Source organism: Bubalus kerabau, chromosome 5 (assembly GCF_029407905.1).
Source record: "Bubalus kerabau isolate K-KA32 ecotype Philippines breed swamp buffalo chromosome 5, PCC_UOA_SB_1v2, whole genome shotgun sequence".
In the NCBI taxonomy this organism is placed as follows: domain Eukaryota; kingdom Metazoa; phylum Chordata; class Mammalia; order Artiodactyla; family Bovidae; genus Bubalus; species Bubalus kerabau.
The window spans coordinates 22219105-22239011 of NC_073628.1; the positions used below are offsets into that span (position 1 = coordinate 22219105).

General features: G+C 49.1%; 1 protein-coding gene and 1 pseudogene across 2 annotated transcripts in view; one reads left to right on the top strand and one right to left on the bottom strand.

The window, feature by feature from the left end:
• DCPS (decapping enzyme, scavenger) overlaps positions 1-18383 on the bottom strand; it is a 41677-nt gene extending 23294 nt beyond the window's left edge. Inside the window, exons 1-2 of one of the 2 annotated variants that reach the window (XM_055581209.1) lie at positions 18123-18383; positions 16240-16414 (exon numbers count right to left, since the gene is read on the bottom strand). In XM_055581209.1, coding sequence (XP_055437184.1) covers positions 16240-16414; positions 18123-18323 — 376 coding nt within the window. In that variant the 5' untranslated portion in view covers positions 18324-18383. The remainder of the gene's footprint in view (positions 1-16239; positions 16415-18122) is intronic. The other variant, XM_055581210.1, reaches the window with a different exon arrangement.
• Positions 18384-19316: 933 nt separating this feature from the next.
• LOC129652519 (ferritin light chain-like) lies at positions 19317-19907 on the top strand (annotated as a pseudogene).

Consider the following 19907-nt stretch of genomic DNA (forward strand, 5'->3'; position numbering starts at 1 on the left):
CCAGCGCGGCTGCCGGCTTCTCCACGATGAGGTCACTGTTACGGCCAGGCCTGTGATTTCGGCTCCCCCTTCATTATCGTGGGCCAGTTTCAACTTATTTGACCCAGATGTGCAGGCCCAAGGGAACAGGGGAGAGGCAAGAGCGAAGCGTGAGAGGGGTGTGAAGCCCACCCTGCACCTCCCTGCACAGGAGCCACGTAGAGCCTCACGGGCGATGGGCTGCGGCCCAGGCCAGCAGGGCCCCCCGCTGGAGCACCCCAAGAGAAGGCCGGCAAGGGGGTCTCGCAGGACCTGCCATTTTCGTTCCTCTTCTTGGGGACTTCCCTCGGCTGGACGACACGTTCCTCAGCCCTGGCATCATGGTGAGCAGAGAGCTGGCTGGAGGCTGCAGAGGAGGCCTGGGGCGGGGTGTGCACTGTCCCCCGCTGGGGGTGCTGGAAGTACTCAAGTGAGGCCTGAAAAGACCTCCATCCAGATCAAGGATAAACAGCGTCAAAGGGTGTGGTTGGGATCTAACTGGAAGCTCCAACCACCCCACAGCAAACCTCCAAACTGCTTATTATCCATCTCAGTGAAAAGCACAGGAGACAGGGGAAGATGCAGATGCTGATGGTAGCAAGATCCTGGCTCTGGCAGCTTCCTTCCCGCCCCTCCTTGGTCCTCCCAGGCCCGGGAGGGTCGTGAGGGGGGTCTGATGAGACCCGAAGGTCCAGGCCACAAACTCAGTGACTCTGGATGCAGCCCCAGGAGTTACATCTTCGGATATGGGGCGGCTGCAGCAGGATGGTACTCCACAAAGGTCCCTCTGAACAGAAGGGAGAGATCTGCTATCTAATGAGACAAAGGAACTGCCAACCGACAGTCCTGGTCTTAGAGCTCCGAGACCCTCTCCCCCACAGGCAAGAAGAAACCGTTTTGCAGTCCAGCAGACTAGACTATAAGATCTATTAGATTGACTATTCAGGAGTTCCAAAATACGGCCTCAATTTCGACTTCCTGTCTAAAGGCATCACCTGGCTTCACTCTGAGAGGGGCAAAAGTGCCAAGCCTCAGGGCAGCCTGAGTGCTGACGCGAAGGGAAGAGAAGGCCACGGGCACAGGCCTTCCTGGGAGTCAGGGCTACTGGAACTCCAGGCCATCATCACACACAGAGAAGCATGGATTAGAACCGGGCTGCCCAGGCTGAAGTGGAGCAGCCATCCCGTGGGTAATCCACCCTCGCCCACTGGCCCTGAGAGAGCGGACTTTCTGCTGACTCGAGCCTTAAGATAGCCACAGAGTCCTGGCGTCCTGCCCCTTCTGAGAGAGAGAGGGAACAAGAACACACAGGCCTCGTGGTGGTGGCCACATTTCAGCTCAGGCTCTATTTGCTTCTAAACAGGCTCTGAACACAGCGGCTTTTCCCAGCCTCGTGGAAGCCATGAGCCTAAACACAGAACTGAACAGAGGCTTCCGCTCCAGCCTGTGGAGGGAAGAGACGGGGCACACAAGAGGTTGCGCTCGTGGGCTCTCTGAGTGGAGCTGGCAGAGGGGATGAGTGCAGGCCAGCCAGATAGCTGAGAGGAAGGCAGAGCCCGTTCTGGGTCAAGGACTCTACTCGGGTGGCAGAGACTTCCCATCTTGAAGTTTCTGCTTGCTCTGATCCCACTGTCCCTCCAAGCCCTAGAGGGGGCCCTGGCTCGCTAGTGTCAGAAGCCCTGAAGCACCCAGGGAGAGAAGCAGAACTCTGCCATCTTTCGGTGGCCTCTACTGACCAAGAGAGACTCCTGTGGGCTCACTCACCTTTCCCCAGCTCCATTAAAGAAGCCCCCTTTCAGGACTTGCCAGGTGTCCAGTAGCTCAGACTCTGTGCTCCCAATTCAGGAGGCTCAGGTTCAGTCCCTGGTCAGGGAATTAGATCCCACGTGCTGCAACCAAGAGTTTGCAAGCTGCAACTAAAGATCCTGCATGCTGCAATTAAGACCTGGTGCCGGGAAATAAATATTTTTCTTTTAAAAAAGAAGCCCCTTTCTGGACTTCCCGGGTGCCCAGAGGCTAGGACTCTATGCTCCCAATGCAGCGGGGGGGTAGGGGGTAGAGGTCCTGGGTTTGATCCCTGGTCAGGGGACTCAGTCCCATATGCCACACCTAAGAGTTTTCATGCTGCAAATAAGGCACAGCACAGCCAAACAAAATTTTTTTTTTTTTTTTTTCACAAAAAAGAGAAGCAGCAGCCCCATTTCAAAGCCCAGCTAATGCTAGGAGCCCACTCTGCTGCTCTGTCCACATTGCTGGCCCCACCTGCCTCCCCGACTCCAAGTGTGGGAGGCGCTGCCTCTGCACGGTCCACCCCATCCCAGCGGCACCCCTCCACGGCCACCTGCTCCTCACCAGCATCTCCCAGGTACGTCGCTGTAGGCAGGTATAAAGAACCTCCAGAGTTTGGAGTGAGTGTATTTGGGAGTACACAGCACTTGTTGATGAACTGACAAGCATTCAGGCTGTGAAGTAAAGACACAGCCAGAGGCCCCAGTTCCACCTCATCTTTTGGGTTGATTTATTTTTAAAAATAATTTTTACTATCGTTTGCCCGTACCATGTGGCACGTGGGATCTTTGTTTCCCAACCAGGAACTGAACCCGCAACTCCTGCAGTGGAAGTGCAGAGTCTTAACCACTGGACCACCAGAGACATCCCCAGGCTAAACTTTTGCTCTGCTTCTTTGTTTGGTTTGTCTGGGGAAGAGGTTAACGTCCTAAACAATCTCTATCAGAACATCACAGGATTATAGTCTCAAATGATTCAGAAGTCTAGCCCCCAATCCTTTTCATTGAGGTAATCACCAGTAATAGGTGGGTGCTCATTATTCCAGCCTTTTGATGAATGAATGTAGATATTCATGTAGAATAAATGTAGACATTTAATGAATGTAGATATATATGAACGTATCTACATAAAGGTGTTTTTCTAGCACAAGAGGGAGGACCCTTTATGTTACCTGTGACCTCAGAACCCTCCCTCGTTAGTCCAGGCAGATCATCTTCCTCTGTTGTAACAATCAATACACACATACCTCACCTTATTAACCCCTTCATACACACAGGGCCATTTAGGTTATTTTTGCTCTTACTTTTCATTTTTTACATCACAAACAATGCTACAATGGACACCCTGGCCCGCTCTTTCTGACATGCATGAATGACTGCCTAAGTCAGACCCCTGGAGGCAGAGAGGGACCCAGGTTTCACAATCTTACGGATCTGGCCATGTCTAGCCAATACCCCGCCCCCTGTGCAGGAGCGCTGAGGACACTCTGCGTGCGAGAGAGTTCGGGAGAAACAAGGTGCCTGTCTCAGCTCCCCAACACCAGCCCCACTGGCTGTGGCCCCAACAGAGTAACGTCTCTGTGGCCTGAGCCCCGCCCGGCACACGAACACATGTGAGGAAGGCCCCCATTTCCTATTTAATAGTGATTCTCGGAACATTTCAAAAACCCACTGCAATGCAGTGATGAAACACAAATAGGAACAAACCCATAAGAGGGAACGTGAAGGGGCAAGCAGCAGAAAACAAGAGACCGCAATCCATTTCCCAAGGTTAGGAAGTGGAAGGCAGGGTGTGAGTGGATGAGGACCACAGGGGAGGAAGCTGTAGCCTGGACCACCATCAGGGCAACAGGCAGAGCATCGCCAGCCTCCCCACGCGAACCAGGAAGAGGATGTGGACTCTGAACAAGCAGGGACAGAGGGCAGGACAGGAAACAGCTGGAAACCAGGACCAACTAAGGGCCCCTCTAGGGACTTCCCTGGTGGCCCAGGGCTTAAGACTCCATGCTCCCAATGCAAGGGCACCTGAGTTCGACCCCTGGTCAGGGAACTAGATCCCACAGACCACAAATAAGGATCCCATATGCCTCAGTGAAGATCCCACAGGCTACAGCAGACACCTGGTACAGCTAAGTAAATGAATATTTCTTTAAAAAGAAAAATAATAAAGAGTCCCTCTAGAGAAGAGCTGTACCAACTAGCTTCATCCATGGCCTACTTCCATCGTGGGGGCAGGCAGTTAATGCAGGGGAAAACAGAGGATTGTGCTCCAAAGATATTAACCCTTGGACTGGAGCAGGGGTAATTCTTAAAGAATGTGGAAAATTTAAAGAGATGGGAATACCAGACCACCTTATCTGCCTCCTGAGAAACCTGTATTCAGGTCAAGAGGCAACAGTTAGAACCAGACATGGAACAACGGACTGGTTCCAAATTGGGAAAGGTATACGTCAAGGTGTATATTGTCACCCCGGTTATTTAACTTATAGGCAGAGTACATCATGCTAAATGCCCGGCTGGATGAAGCACAAGCTGGAATCAAGAATGCCAGGAAAAACATCAATAACCTCAGACATGCAGATGACACCACCCTTATGGCAGAAATTAAGAGGAACTAAAGAGCCTCTTGATGAAAATGAAAGAGGAGAGTGAAAAAACTGGCTGAAAACTCAACATTCAAAAAAACTAAGATCATGGCATCTGGTCCCAACACTTCATGGCAAACAGATGGGGAAACAATGGAAACAGTGACAGACTTTATTTTCTTGGGCTCCAAAATCACTGCAGATGGTGACTACAGGCATGAAATTAAAAGATGCTTGCTCCTTGGAATAAAAGCTATGATAAACCTAGACAGGATATTAAAAACCAGAGATACTATTTTAGCGACAAAGGTCCATATAGTCAAAGCTACGGTTTTTCCAGTCATGAAAGGATGTGACAGTTGGACCATAAAGAAAGCTGAGAGCTGAATAATTGATGCTTTTGAACTGTGGTGTTGGAGAAGACTCTTCAGAGTCCCTTGAAACGCAAGGAGATCAAACCAGTCAATCCTAAAGGAAATCAGTCCTGAATATTCATTGGAAGGACTGATGCTGAAATTGAAGCTCCAATACTTCAGTCACCTGATGCGAAGAACTGACTCACTGGAAAAGACCCTGATGCTAGGAAAGATTGAAGGCAGGAAGAGAAGGGGATGCCAGAGGATGAGATGGTTGGATGGTATCACCGACTCTTTGGACATGAGTTTGAGCAAGCTCTGGGAGTTGGTGACGGACAGGGAAGCCTGGCATGTTGCAGTCCATGGGGTCGCAAAGAGTCGGCCACGACTGAGCGACTGAACTGACTGGAGCAGGGGCAGACGAACTCTGTACAAAGTGCGACAGTCAATTTGCGGGGCATTGCTGGTTACATACAGCCTCTTGGGCACATTCTTCTTAGTTTTCTTTTTTTTTTTAACTAACCCTTTAAAAATATAAATACCACACTTATCTCACAGGCCTCACAAAAGGAAGCAGGCCAGATGTGGTCCATGAGCTACCGTGGACTAGAGAATATATAGGCTCCAGACTGGGCTGGTACCTCCAAACTCAGGCAAGGCCAGCTAGCAAGCCCTGCTCTCTGTCTATACAGCTAGCTGTCCAAGAGAGACCTGTGGGGCAACAGACCTAACTCAGTTTGCTAGACTATCAGCCTGGTTCTTCATTTCTAAACACAAATGAACTGGGACTTTCCTGGCAGCCCAGTGGATAGGACTCTGCGCTTCTGCTGCTGAGGGCCCAGGTTCAATCCCTACTGGAGGAACTAAGATCCCACAAACTGTACTGCATGGCTGAAAAAAAATTTTTAACTTAAAAAAAATAATAAATATAACTGAACTAACATTCACCAGGCACTAAGGGAAAGCCAGCCGTCTGAAAAAGAATGACCAAAATAAACAACCAGAACCAGATCCCAGAGGAAACGAGATCATTTAAGGGTCAGGAGATAATTTTTAAAACAATTCTAATTAGTGTGTCCGAGAATGTCAACCCAATTTGGCCTCTGTGAAGCAAGAGCCAGATGCTATGAAAATGAAATAATCAGAGGACCAGAGGGAGAAAAATTAAAAAATGAGGCTCCCAAATGAAAACCTTTACTAGGAAGTCTGGAGGACAATGTTAAGACCATCCACGAGACTCCAGAAAGGAAAGACATAGATGGGAGCAGGGACAGGACAGAATCAGCACACAGGACCAATCCAGGATGTCTAACCACTAACAGGATTTCAAGGAAGAGGAAATAAAGGAAACTGAGAGAAGAAAATTATCAAAGAAATAACAGGAAAAAATGTTCAGAGTGAAAGGCTGACATAACACTTTAAACTGAAAGGGTCCAAAAGCACCCAGCAGTGAATGAAAAAAAAAAGTCTCACCGAAACACAGCCTTACAAAACCCTGGTACACTAAAGACAGAGGACATCCTATACGCTTCCAAAGAAGGAAACTAATAAAGCAAAATAAAACAGGAAAATCCAACAAGAAAAAAATGAAGTTCACTACAGAGAAATGAGAATTAAACTGGTATTGGATATCTTACTGGGCTTCCCTGGTGGCTCAGTGGTAAAGAATCCACCTGCCAATGCAGGAGACACGGGTTCAATCCTTGGGTGGAAAAGATCCCCTGAAGGAGGGCGTGGCAACCCACTCCATTATTCTTGCCTGGAAAATCCCACGGAGAGGAGCTTGGTGGGCAACAATCCATGGGGTATCTTATTAGCAATGATGGATGCTACAAGACAAGAGATTAATGCATCTGATGTTTGCAGGGGAAATAAATTCAAATACTGTACTCAGTCGAATCATCAATTAAAAGTGAGGGCAAAACAAAAGACTCAAAAGTTTTCCTCCCATTTATTCTTTCTGAGAAAGTACTTAAGAATGCATTTTATAAAAAAGAACAAAATAATATAATTTTCAGCAACATGAATGGACCTAGAAATTACCACATTGAGTGAAATAAGTCACAGATGACATCAGTTATATGTGGAATCTTAAAAAAGGGTACAAATGAACTTACCTACAAAACAGAAATAGAGTCACAGATGTAGGGAACAAAGAAACCAGGGGGTGAGGGTAGCGGGGGATAAATTGGAAGACTGGGGCTGACATATACACACCACTATATATAGAGATAACTACTAAGGACCTGCTGTGTAGCACAGGGAACTCTACTCCACACTCTGTAATGACCTACATGGGAAAAGAATCTAAAAAAGAGTGGAGATATGGATATGGACAACTGATTTCACTCTGCTGTACACCTGAAGCTAACACAACAGTGTAAATCAGCTACACTCCCCCCAAAAAAAATTTTTTTAAGTAAATAAGGACTGCACTTCAGCTAAACCAGAGTAAAACAAAAATGAAAAAGACACAGTGCCCAGAAGACAGACAGTGGCTCTAACCCAGGGAAGCTGTGGAGGGAAGTCTGTTATGAGTCTGAGGCATGCCTCAAGAACCAGCTCTCCAGACTGAAGCCAGGAAAAAGCGTTCCAGAAACAAAACTTCCAGAAAGAAAAAAGGAAATACCATTCAACAGATTATTAAATTAAATGGCTAGGCACTTTCAAAAACAGAGTACAGATCCTCCTCACCTTACGATGGGGTTACATGCAGATAAAGCCATCGTAAGTCGAAAATGCATTTGCAACACCTAACCTACCGAGCATCGTGCTCAGTCTAGCTTACCCCAAACATGCTCAGAACACTTATCTTAGCCTACAGCTGGGCACCACCATCTACCACAGAGTCTGTTTTATTATACAGTGTCACGAATCTCACATAAATGAATACTATGAAAGTGAAAATGTTAGCCGCTCAGTCGTGTCCGACTCTTTGCGACCCCATGGACTATAGCCCCCCAGGCTCCTCTATCCATGGGATTTTCCAGGCAAGAATACTGGAGTTGGTTGCCATTTCCTTCTGCATGTAGCTCGCCGGGCTTCTCTATCTGTGGAATTCTTCAGGTAAGAATACTGGAGAGGGTAGCCATTTCCCTCTCCAGGGTATCTTCCCCATCCACGGATCGAACCCAGGTCTCCCACATTGTAGGCAGATTCTTTACTGTCTGAGCCACCAGGGAAGCCCAACTGAATACTATACTGAAAGTTAAAAACCGGATGGTTGTAAGTGGTTTGCCTCCATGTCTCGGGATTGCCTGGAAAATACAAGTAGGGCTGACAGAGAAGCTGACGGACAGCAAAGGATAGAAGCGCCGGGAAGGGAAGGGAAGGCTTTTCGATATTTCCCCTGACAGAGTGATACAACTTAGAGTATGTGGAAGTGAAAGTCGCTCAGTTGTGTCTGACTCTTTGTGACATGGACTATATACAGTCCATGGAACTCTCCAGGCCAGAATACTGCAGTGGGTAGCCTTTCCCTTCTCCAGGGGATCTTCCCAACCCAGGGATAAAACCCAGGTCTCCCACATTGGAGGCAAACTCTTTACCAGCTAAGCCACCAGGGAAGCCCAAGAATATTGGAGTGGGCAGCCAATCTGTTCTCCAGGGAAACTTCCCAACCCATGAATCGAACGGGGGTCTCCTGCATTACAGGAGGATTCTTTACCAGCTGAGCTACCAGGGAAACCCAGAGTATGTGGAATAAAGACTAAATATTTCAGTACATTTAGGATTCCAAAGGCAATTAAAAAACAACAACAACTTGAAAATAATAATGTAAATATCAAAAGCTGGGAGAAGGAGGGAGAGGGGTGAGGAAAATATAAAGGAGGCTTCCATCTTCCACTGTGGGAAACCAATAATGTCAAAATCTGATAAATCAAGGAAGAGCTGCATAAGCATATTGTTCAATTATGTGTCTGGAAGAAACCACTAGAAGCACTAAATCCCAGAAATTGTCTTAATGGTAGTCACTTCTGGAAGGCAGAATCAGGGTGGGGGAGAGTGGTATTAGAGCCTGTCTGTCCAGATAAGCCTCAGCACCACTTGATTATCTGACCATGTGACTGCGTGACTTTGTTAAATGCCCCAGCCTACTCCTGACGTTCTTATTTAGTAGGTCCAAACTCTGCATTCGAAATTTGAAATTCTGATGATCTGTGCTACTTTAACAACCATCTGTGCTAAGTCGCTTCAGTCGTGTCTGACTCTTTGCGACCCCATGGACTACAGCCCTCCAGGCTCCTCTGTCCATGGGATTCTCCAGGCAAGAATACTGGAGTGGGTTGCCATTTTCTTCTCCAGGGGATCTTCCCAGGGATCAAACCCACATCTCTATGTCTCCTGCATTGGCAGGCAGGTTCTTTACCACTAGCGCCACCCGGGAAGCCCTGAGGTGCTTTTAAGAACCACATAAATAATATCTCCTCTGCATCCTATTCAAAGCTGAGAAATGATGGTTCTCCAAGCTCCTATGACATAGAAGCCCCCTGATGTGGACTTTCATTCATAGAAACTGAGTCTCAGAGCAATTCCGTGACCTGGCATGGAGGTGCCCGCTGGCCCTGAGCCTGGGCTATTTCTCGTATTGATGAGGCTGGCGCCCTTCCACACCCTGCTCCGGACTGGCCAGCCGAGACCTGTCTGGCCAGGCTTCCTCCGCAGGTCATTATTCAGACAGCACTTGTCCTTTGGCTCAGCTGGGCTGGGAGGGCCGCCAAGGACACCCGAAGGGATGGGTGAGAAGCCAGTGCCAGTCTGTGCTGGAGTGGACCCACGGAGCCTGGTGCCAGCTCTGTCCTCCTGGTGGGAGGACCACATGCGATCCCCCTCTGCCTGCCCGCATCGGCCCCAAGTGGGAACCGCACACCACGGGGCTCCCTCGTCCGCAGAAGAAGGGGAGCAGAACCGAAAGTCTACTGGTGCCCCAAACCGGGAGAGAGGAAGGGGCCTTAGTCAAACACTTTCACTTTCAGCAAGAGTGACTAGAAACCAAACTGGAGAGGCCTATAATGTAGCAGGGTATGTTCTCAGTTCTTCTAAGGCCCTGCCAGCTTTTAATTTTTAATTGGGAAATATACAGCACATATTAACATGTGTATATACACATATACATACACTTCATGTTCACATATATGTATACATATACACATACATATATATATGATGTTGTTCAGTCACTTGTTCAGTCATGCTAAGTGGTGTCCAACTCTGCGACCCCATGGACTACAGCATGCCAGGCTTCCCTGTTCTTCACTATCGCCTGGAGTTTGCTCAAACTCATGTCCATTGAGTCTACATAACCATCTCCTCCTCTATTGTCCCCTTCTCCTCCTGCCCTCAATCTTCCCCAGCATTAGGGTCTTTTCCAGTGAGTCAACTCTTTGCATCAGGTGGCCAAAGAACTGGAGTTTCAGCTTCATCATCAGTCCTTCCATTGAATATTCAGGGTTGCTTTCCTTTAGGATTGACTGGTTTGATCTCTTTGCAGTCCAAGGGACTCTCAAGAGTCTCCTCCAGCACCACAATTCAAGAGTATCAATTCTTTGGCGCTCAACCTTCTTTATGGTCCAACTCGCACATGTTGAGTACGGATGTTGAGAGTTATTCAGTCCCTAAGTACACCAATATTTTATATATATATATGTCCATAAATCTATATTCCATTTAAAGACCTAAAGGAACATCCGCTTATGGAGCACACAGCCCTAGAAACAAATAATACCTGAACTCTGTGTCACCCCCAACAGGGATAATCATTTGCTGAATTAGGGGTTGATCATTTCTTTTTTTATCTTCCTAGTTTCATGAGGCCTGTGTGCATTCCTAAGCAGTGTATTGTTTAGTTCTGCTTGTTTTGCAACCTTATCTAATCAGAATCTTGCAACTCATACTTTCTGTCTTGCCCTCTGGGTGGCAGGGGGAATGGGGGCGGTGGAGGTGGGTGGGGGTGGGGGGGTGGAGGTGGGGTGGGGGTTGCGGCAGGGAAGTCATCCTTCAGGAAGAGTGTATGAAGCCGCAGCTCCTCAGTGTTCACTGGATGGAGAAGTAGTCCATGCAGGATTTACTTACAGACTCTATTGTCAGTTGCTATCTGGACTGTTTCTAGTTTTCTTCTATGCTGCCAGGAAAACTCTTCCAGGAGTGGTTGGCCTTTTAACGTGCTCCTTCTCCAGAGAACACCAGGCCAGTAGCTAAGAGTTCCTGGGGCTTCCCAGGTAGAGCCAGTCGTAAAGAATCCGCCCACGAATACAGGAGATGCAAGAGACGCAGGTTCAATCCCTGGGTCGGGAAGATCGCCTGGAGGAGGAAACGGCAACCCACTCCAGTATTCTTACCTGGGAAATCCCATGGACAGAGGAGTCTGGCAGACTACAGTCCACGGGGTCACAAAGAGTTGGACATGACTGAGCACACGGGCTAGAGTTCTGGGAGTTCCCAACAGCCACGAGATGATGCGATTCCTGGGATCCCTCTCTCCGTGGCCCGGCCTTACTCACTCACAGAAGCCTTTTGCCCTGAACCTGAGATCCCCGCCCCTGCTCTAACAGCAGAAAAACAATGGCCTTCTTTGAGGCAGTCCGGATTTCTGAGTCACACCCCTCTCCCTACTGTCTGCCCCTTCTTCCCCAGGTAAGGAAACACAGCTCTCAATGAAAGGGCTCCATTGACCGGCCATGGGTGCGAGAGCGTGAGAGCAAGAGCAGGAGGGGACCCCGCCTCTGCCTGCCTGGACCCAGCCACCTGGCCCGCTCGGTCCTCACACTGGCCACGTGGGAACAAAGGAAACACACCCATGGTCAGAGCCAGGCATTTCTCTATATGTTACATATATTGTTCCACTTAAGGCTCATGTAATTTTAGAGGTGGGGAAATAACAATAAAAGATGACAAACATTTGTGAATACACACCATATGCCACTGTGCTAAAGGTTTTATATACCTTATCCCAGTGAGTCATAAACCACAATAGTGGTGATTAAATTAACTTAGGAGGTTAAGACCAGTATTTAAAAAAAAAAAAGGAAACAGACGAGACTGGAATAAAGATGAGTACACTAGAGCATGTCGCACAATGTAAAGGTATTGCTTTGTGAACTTTTTCTTTCCCTTCGATTCACGTATATTTATTTCCCTGGGCTGGGTCAAAATGTAAAATTTATCCTCTCACTGTGGGTAGAGGTTAAAAAACTTTACAATGCCCCTTCCTGTCTTATACTGACGTAGGTTCAGGTGCTAACCTAATTTAACAAGAAAATAACTGCAGCGACTTCCTCAGCCTCATCTCGGTTCACACACCTTGGTCAACACCCACCCACCAGGCTCCTGAAACAGCGGCCTCCCCTCCCTTCCTCTTTCCTCCCCCAGTGCTGCGGCCTCAGCCCAGAACATTCTCCCCGCCCCCTCACCAGCTCTCTGCACAGCTGGTTCCTTTCCATCGCTCCGGCCCCAGCGTGGCGGTCATGTCCGCAGAGTTCCTGGCCTGTGGCCCGAGCAGCCCCTTTCCTGTTCTTGGGTGGTGTGGACGTGCGTCTCCTGGTTGCTGTCTGCCTTCCCTGTGTGAGCCCAAAGGACACGCTATCTGAGGTCCTTGCGGACGCACCTGGCACCAGGCGCACAGTTGTGGTTGAGTCGCTGAGTCGTGTCCAACTCTTTGTGACCCCGTGGACCACAGCACGCCAGGCTTCCCTGACCTTCACTACCTCCCGGGGTTTGCTCACGTTCATGTCCGTTGAGTTGGTGATGCCATCCGACCATCTCATCCTCACCCCCTTCTCCTTTTGCCTTCAGTCTTTCCCAGCCCAGGGGTCTTTTCTAATAAGTCAGCTCTTCATGTCACATGGCCAACAACTTCCCAATTTGTTGGATGAATACAGACACTCTCAGGTCCTCGTGTTGGTAAAGAGCAAAGCCAGGGTCCCATCCTGGGTGTGCCTGAGCCCTTGACCCCTGCACTACACAGGAAAACTCAGACACAGCACGTACTGCCCCTGGCCCCATCACAGGGAAGTCTGGGCGCTTGGCTGGATGGGGCTCCAACCTCCAGTGCTCTCCTAGGGCAACAGGGTGTGTGTGGTGGGGTGGGGGGGGGGGGAGTGGCACGCTGGGCTCTTGTGGTCAGCTGAGAACCTGGGAGAGATAAGCGAGGAAACAGCAAATCCTAAGGCTAGAAGAAACTGGCCAAAGAATGGAGAAATACCAGAAAAGATCATGCGGGCGTCCAAAGATCATGCGGGCGGCCAGCTCAGAAATAAGCTGGTGACTAGGTCACACAGAGTCGGACACGACTGAAGTGACCTGGCTTGGCGGCAGCAGCAGGATTCAAGAGGCGGGGCCAAAAAGCCAGAGGACCAAGTCCAGAGGAGCGGTCCACAGGAACACTGTGGCCTTGCTGCCCCCTGGTGGCTGTGGGATGCTTGGCCCCCAGAGGGGAAAAAAAGGGTGGGCTGGCCTGTGGGATCCACTCCTCAGAGGTCATTTACTGAGGGTTTGATGTAGGCCTGGTTGCTGGGGACTGGAAATGAGGCTGACATGGCTCCAACTGACAAGGACCGCTGTTTCCTACATCCAGGCAGTGACCCCACCCTGACAGGTTTATTTCCCCATTTTAAGTAACTGGCAGGGAGCCACCTCCCTCAAACGGGCCTCAGAGGGCACAGATGGTATGTCCCTCATCTCTGGAGCCCCAGCACCAGGACAGGGCCCGGCACCTCAGAACAGTCATAGCGGCTACTATTTCACAAGTGCTAAGTGCCTACATGGCAGAAAGTGAAGAGGAACTAAAAAGCCTCTTGATGAAAGTGAAAGAGGAGAGTGAAAAAGTTGGCTTAAAGCTCAACATTCAGAAAACCAAGATCACGGCATCTGGTCCCATCATTTCATGGAAAATAGATGGGGAAACAGTGGAAACTGTGTCAGACTTTATTTTTTTGGGCTCCAAAATCACTGCAAATGGTGACTGCGGCCATGAAATTAAAAGACTCCTTGGAAGGAAAGTTATGACCAACCTAGATAGCATATTAAAAAGCAGAGATATTACTTTGCCAACAAAGATCCGTCTAGTCAAGGCTATGGTTTTTCCAGTGGTCATGTATGGATGTGAGAGTTGGACTGTGAAGAAAGCTGAGCGCTGAAAAATTGATGCTTTTGAACTGTGGTGCTGGAGAAGACTCTTGTGAGTCCCTTGGCAAGGAGATCCAACCAGTGTATCCTAAAGGAGACCAGTCCTGGGTGTTCATTGGAAGGACTGATGCTGAGGCTGAAACTCCAATACTTTGGCCACCTCATGCAAAGAATTGACTCATTGGAAAAGACTCTGATGCTGGGAGGGATTGGGGGCAGGAGGAGAAGGGGACGAAAGAGGATGAGATGGCTGGATGGCATCACCGATTCGATGCACGTGAGTTTGGGTGAACTCCGGGAGCTGGTGATGGACAGGGAGGCCTGGCGTGCTGCAATTCATGGCGTCGCAAAGAGTCCGACACGACTGAGCGACTGAACTGAACTGAACTGATGAAAGGTTTGCTTGTCTCACATCAAGTGTTCACATGTATTTCCTAAGGACAACAACAGCACCCTTTCTTGGGGGTACAGAAAAGACTACGCCTATCCAAAAGACTGTGGCAGGATATCTGTAAAGCCAAGCTGTTCCTAAATGCTGGAGGGCAAAAAAAGACACAAGGCTATTAGAAGACTGCCCTGTGCTGCAAAGCAGATCCCAGGATTTCCTGGCTGGAAGGAACCTTCAAGGTCAACCAGCCTCCCTCATGTTTTCCACAAAGCTGCCTCCTGAATCTAATCATGGAAAGGAAAAGAGCTCACAGCATGTCTAGCTGGGCATGGAATATTCTTCCTCTTTTTGTTCAGTCACTAAGTCATGCCGGACTCTTTGTGACCCTGTGGACTGCAGCACGTCAGTCTCCTCTATCCTCCACCATCTCCCAGAATTTGCTCAAATTTATGTCCATTGAGTTGGTGATGCGATCTCACCATCTCATCCTCTGTCACCCCCTTCTCCTTTTACCTTCAATCTTTCCCAGTGTCAGGGTCTTTTAGAATGAATCAGTTCTTCTTCTTAACAAATTAAAAAGTATTAATACTTGTGATCAAAACCAAATCTCTGGGACTTCCCTAATGATCCAGTGGTTAAGCATCCACGTTTATACTTCAGGAGGCGCTGGTTCAATCCCTGGTTGGGGAACTAAGATCTCCCACATGCCAACCAGGGCAGCCAAAAAAGAAATCATTAAAAAAAAAAAACCCAAATCTCTGCTTTTTTTTTTCCCCTCAGTTCAAGTGTAATAAAACTACAAAAGATCGAAAGTGATACCCTACCTCTGTACACATCAGTTGGCCTGCCCATAATACAGCTCAGGCCATTTCCTCCAGAAGAAGAAAGGCTGGCCTCGCCAACCTCTGCAGGAAAGGCCTGCCTGGTCCCACATCACATTTGGACTAAGGACAAGTCTTGTGTTTCAGGCAACCATAAATGACCAAAAATCTCTGCTTCTTAACTCACAAAATCCTCCCCTTCTCAAGTCCCTCCTCAATTACACTTCCTGTCTCCCCACCCTAGACAGTGAGGTTCCTTCCGGAAACTAACTGATCTTACAGCACCCAACACACTGCTCATTCCATAGCCATGCGGTGAAAGCAACTCCTTGATCAACTAAAGATCTCAGTTTTTCTGCTACCTATTTGCTGTGTGAGCTTGGACAGCTTTCTTAACCTTTCCAAACTTCAGTTTCCTCCTCTGTAAAGTCCTACCAAAATAGGGCTGTTCTGAAGATTAAATACAATGACACATGTAGAATACTTAAAACTGGTGGCCAGTACAACATAAAGGGTTTAAGAAGTACAGACAATCACCATTATTTCTATGACTCACACTCCCGCCCCAAAGCACTGATGCTGGAGCTGGGTTTCTCAGCCTTGACACCACCGCCATTTCTTTGTTGTGGGGGCCCATCCGGTGCTTTGTAGGTTATTTAGCAGCATCTCTGGTCTCCATCTGGAGAAGGCAATGGCACCCCACTCCAGTACTCTTGCCTGGAAAATCCCATGATGGAGGAGCCTGGTGGGCTGCAGTTCATGGGGTCGCTAAGAGTCGGACACGACTGAGCAACTTCACTTTCACTTTTCACTTTCATGCATTGGAGAAGGAAATGGCAACCCACTCCAGTGTTCTTGCCTGGAGAATCCCAGGGACGGAGGAGCCTGGTGGGCTGCCGTCTATGGGGTCGCACAGAGTTGGACACGACTGAAGCAAATTAGCAGCAGCAGCTGGTCTCCATCCTCTAGGAACCAGCAACACTCTACCTCCCCAGTTCTGACAACCAAAAATGTCTTCATAGAATGCCAAGCGTCCCCTCATCCTTCCACAGGGGACCACTGTAACTGGAACATGTAAATCTGTAGTGGAGTGGTCATCGTTCCCCTATTTCCCCACCATCACATTCTCCCCACAGACAGCCACCTCCACTCCCGTCTTACCACTGAGTTGCCTTGGAGGGAAAAGGTGATAGGTGCTGTAGATATCATTGGAGAACTGGAGCTGGAGCTCAGGACTGCCCTTCAGGAGCTGGGCCACCTGGTCCACCTGGAAAGGCGTCTTCTCTAGGATCACGACAGCATCCTCCCCATCCCCGTCCCCAGATGCCTCATTCACCTGTGGGGGAGACACCATCAGTGGGCCCAGAGGCAGAACCACTGGGGAGACCCAGAGACCAAACGTAAATGCTCCCAGGGCCTCTGCAATCCGAACACTCGGGGTTTCCTTCCCTGCAGTCTTCCCTCTGGGGAAGTCTAGCCCAAGGTACTCATGTTTCCTCCCACAGAAGACGTCTCATCAGCCCAAATCCTTGTGGCATCCTTCTTCTGAAAGATGCAAAGCTTCTCCGCTGTCTTCTCTTTTAGGCTCATAAGGCCTCTGTCAAATTCTGCCCAATGTACAGATGAAGAATCTGAGGTCTAGAGAAGATTAAGTGACTTGCCCAAAGTGACACAAAAGTCAACGTTGAAACAGAAAGTAGAATCTCTTGGGTATCCCAACTAGCTTCAAGCTCAAAGGTTCTCTTGGTTAAAATCTTCAGCAGGAACCGCAGACTGAAGACAGGTGGGCTCAGAGAACCACACAGCACCTTGCTAAAAAACAAGATATGCAGGGATTTCCCCAGTGGTCGAGTAGTTAAGACTCCACACTTCCAATGCAAGAGGCATGGGTTCCAGCCCTGGTCAGGGAACTAGGACCCCGCATGGCCAAAACAATGAGACACAGAGATAGGCTCAGATGCCTCAGACAGGTTCCTCCGAGCTTCCAAAAGTGAAAGCTCTTGCCAGGAGTTCTGGAGAACCCTCTGACAGCCTCCTCACTAGTTCTTGGGGGTAGTCTTCAGTCTCTCCTGAGTCCCTGCTAGAAAGCTGAGCACATAGTATTTGAGCCAGCGGCGTCTTGTCTACTGGAAGATACTGTGCATTCCTGGAGATCAAAGATGGTAATTCTCATCCATGCTGGCCTGTCAGCTCATGGCATGTAGAACTGGACCAGCAATTGAATAAACGGTCTCCCCTGTTGGGGTGGAGTCCTGTAGAGCAAGGATCAAACCTCCTGGCAGTCTCTATGTCACTGCCTGGGGCCTGGATGAACAAGACCATCCAGCAACATTTACTAGCTTCTGACAGAGGATGAGATGGTTGGATGGCATCACTAACTCCATGGACATGAGTTTGAGCAAGCTCTGGGAGTTGGTGATAGACAGGGAAGCCTGGCGTGCTGCGATTCGTGGGGTCACAAAGAGTCTGACACCACTGAGCAACTGAACTGAACTACAATCTTACAGTAAAGAATCCACCTGCAATGTAGGAGAGGTGGGTTCCATCCCTGGGTTGGGAAGATCCCCTGGAGAAGGGAATGGCAACCCACTCCAGTATTCTTGCCTGGAGAATTCCATGGACAGAGGAGCCTAGTGGGATACTGCCCATGGGGTCGCAAAGAGTCGGACAGGACTGAATGACTAACACTTTCACTTTCACTAGCATCTTACAGGTTTAATGAATGAACGATGAATCCTTAGGGACTTCAACATGTGATTTTTAATCGGCAATACACTCTACTGGTGTTAGTTCTTTATTTTAGTAAAAGAGGAATTAAGAAATTTAGCCTTACGCCTGTTAATTCCCTTAATTTCACGGATAATCTTGTCCCTTCCACCAACCAACCCTCGGATGCATTTTAGTGCACTCTGCCTCCCCCGTCCCAGGAAGCGATTGGTATTTTCCAAAGAATCTATTAAAAAAAAAAAAAAAAAAATCCGCCTCCGAGGCGACGATTGGGTCACCCCCTTCCGTCTCCCCTCCCCAGAACTGCCTATTGGTACCTTCCCGTGCAGGAAAATGATTTTGTCCCGCGCAGACTCCCTCAGCACTTTTTTCACCCTAAAGCCGGAAAAAGGTAAGCGGACAGGGGCAGAAGTACCATTCCCAACGCCCGCTTCCTCTCCCTCTGTGCTGGATGCCTCCGCCTCCTCGGCGTCCAGTTCGCGCTTTCTCTTGCTCTGCTGATGGGCTAGCTCCGCCATGCTGCCGGGCGGGAGGTGTGCGCCTGCGCAAACCTCACAAGCTCCTCCCACCTCCGACAGAAGTGGCGACTACACCTCCCGACGTGCTTCGGGCCCAGAGACGGGGGCTCTTCTGGCGCTAAGAAGCCTAGGGGCTCAGATGCCTGGGACCTGCTCCCATCCAGCGTTTAAATTCGAGTTTACTTGTCCTTGATCCTCTTGTGCTGGCCCGCCCTCGTGGATGCCGGTGCTGAGGGAAAAGAGAAGGCAGCAGGTCTCTAAACAGGAAGGCTAGAGAGACTGCCATGTAAAAATTCTATTTATAATTTCTCTGCAACATCTCTAAAGGGCCACCACCTCAATAAAAGGCCAACTACCTAAAAAAATTTTTAAAAGCTGTCCCACTGGAGGAAACAAGATGTTTAGGAAACTTCTCTGGCTCTGGAGAGAAGGGGGAAAAACAAAAATCCTGAAAACTTGTAATCACTGGTCAATTTCCATTCAGGTTTAGAATTCAGATTCATACTGCCTACATGATCCAGGAATTCAAACTGAAAAATCTATTTCAGCCAGTTTTGTAGTCTTCACCTCTTGTTGTTGTTTAGCCGCTGCATTGTGTCCAACTGTTTGCAGCCCCGTGGACTGTAGCCCTCCAGGCTCCTCTGTCCATGGGATTTTCTAGGCAAGAATACTGGAGTGGGTGGCCATTCCCTTCTCCAGGGGATCTTTCCCACCGAGGGATCAAACCTGTGTCTCCTGCATCAGCAGGCAGAATCACCAGGGAAGCTTACCAGTAACAGATAAAAAGTATAATTTAAAAATAACTTGTAGTTCCCTCTGCAGTGGATCCGTCTCTTGCTTCAACAGTGCTTGGACGGAACAGACCCAGGGATGCCCCTCGCTCCAGCCTCCGACCACCAGTGGAGCCTTCAGAATCAGTCACTCAGCTGTCCACGATCACCAGGACCAGCCACCACCATTTTTGGGAGCTTAACTCCTTATTACAGATTAACCATGAGCTCCCAGATTGGTCAGAATTATTCCACTGAGGTGGTGGCCCCTGTCACTCACTTACACTGCAGGCCTTCTACACCTGCCTCTCTCTGGGCTTCTATTTGGACCGCAACATTGCGGCTCTGGAGGGTGTGGGCCACTTCGTTTGCAAATTAGCCAAGGAGAAGCACGAGGGCCCTCAAGCATCTCTTGAAAATGCCAAGCCAGGGCAGCAGCTGGACCCTCTTCCTGGAGGTGCAGAAGCCGTCTCAAGAGGAGTGGGGTAAAAGCCAGGACGCTATTGAAGCTGCCCTTCTCCTGGAGACGAACCTAGAACAGGCCATTTTGGATCTGCATGGCCTGCGTTCTGCCCGTGCAGACCCCCACATCTGTGACTTCCTGGAGAACCACTTCCTAGATAAGGAGGTGAAACTCATCAAGAAGACAGGTGACCACCCGACCAACCTTCACAGGCTGGCTTGTCCCCAGGCAAGACTGGACGAATATCTCTTCAAAAGGCTCACCCTCAAGCAAGACTAGGACCCTCTGGAGCCCAGGGGCCTTTTAGGAACCACCCTAACATCAGGGCTTCTGCCTGAAGCCCCTCTCTAC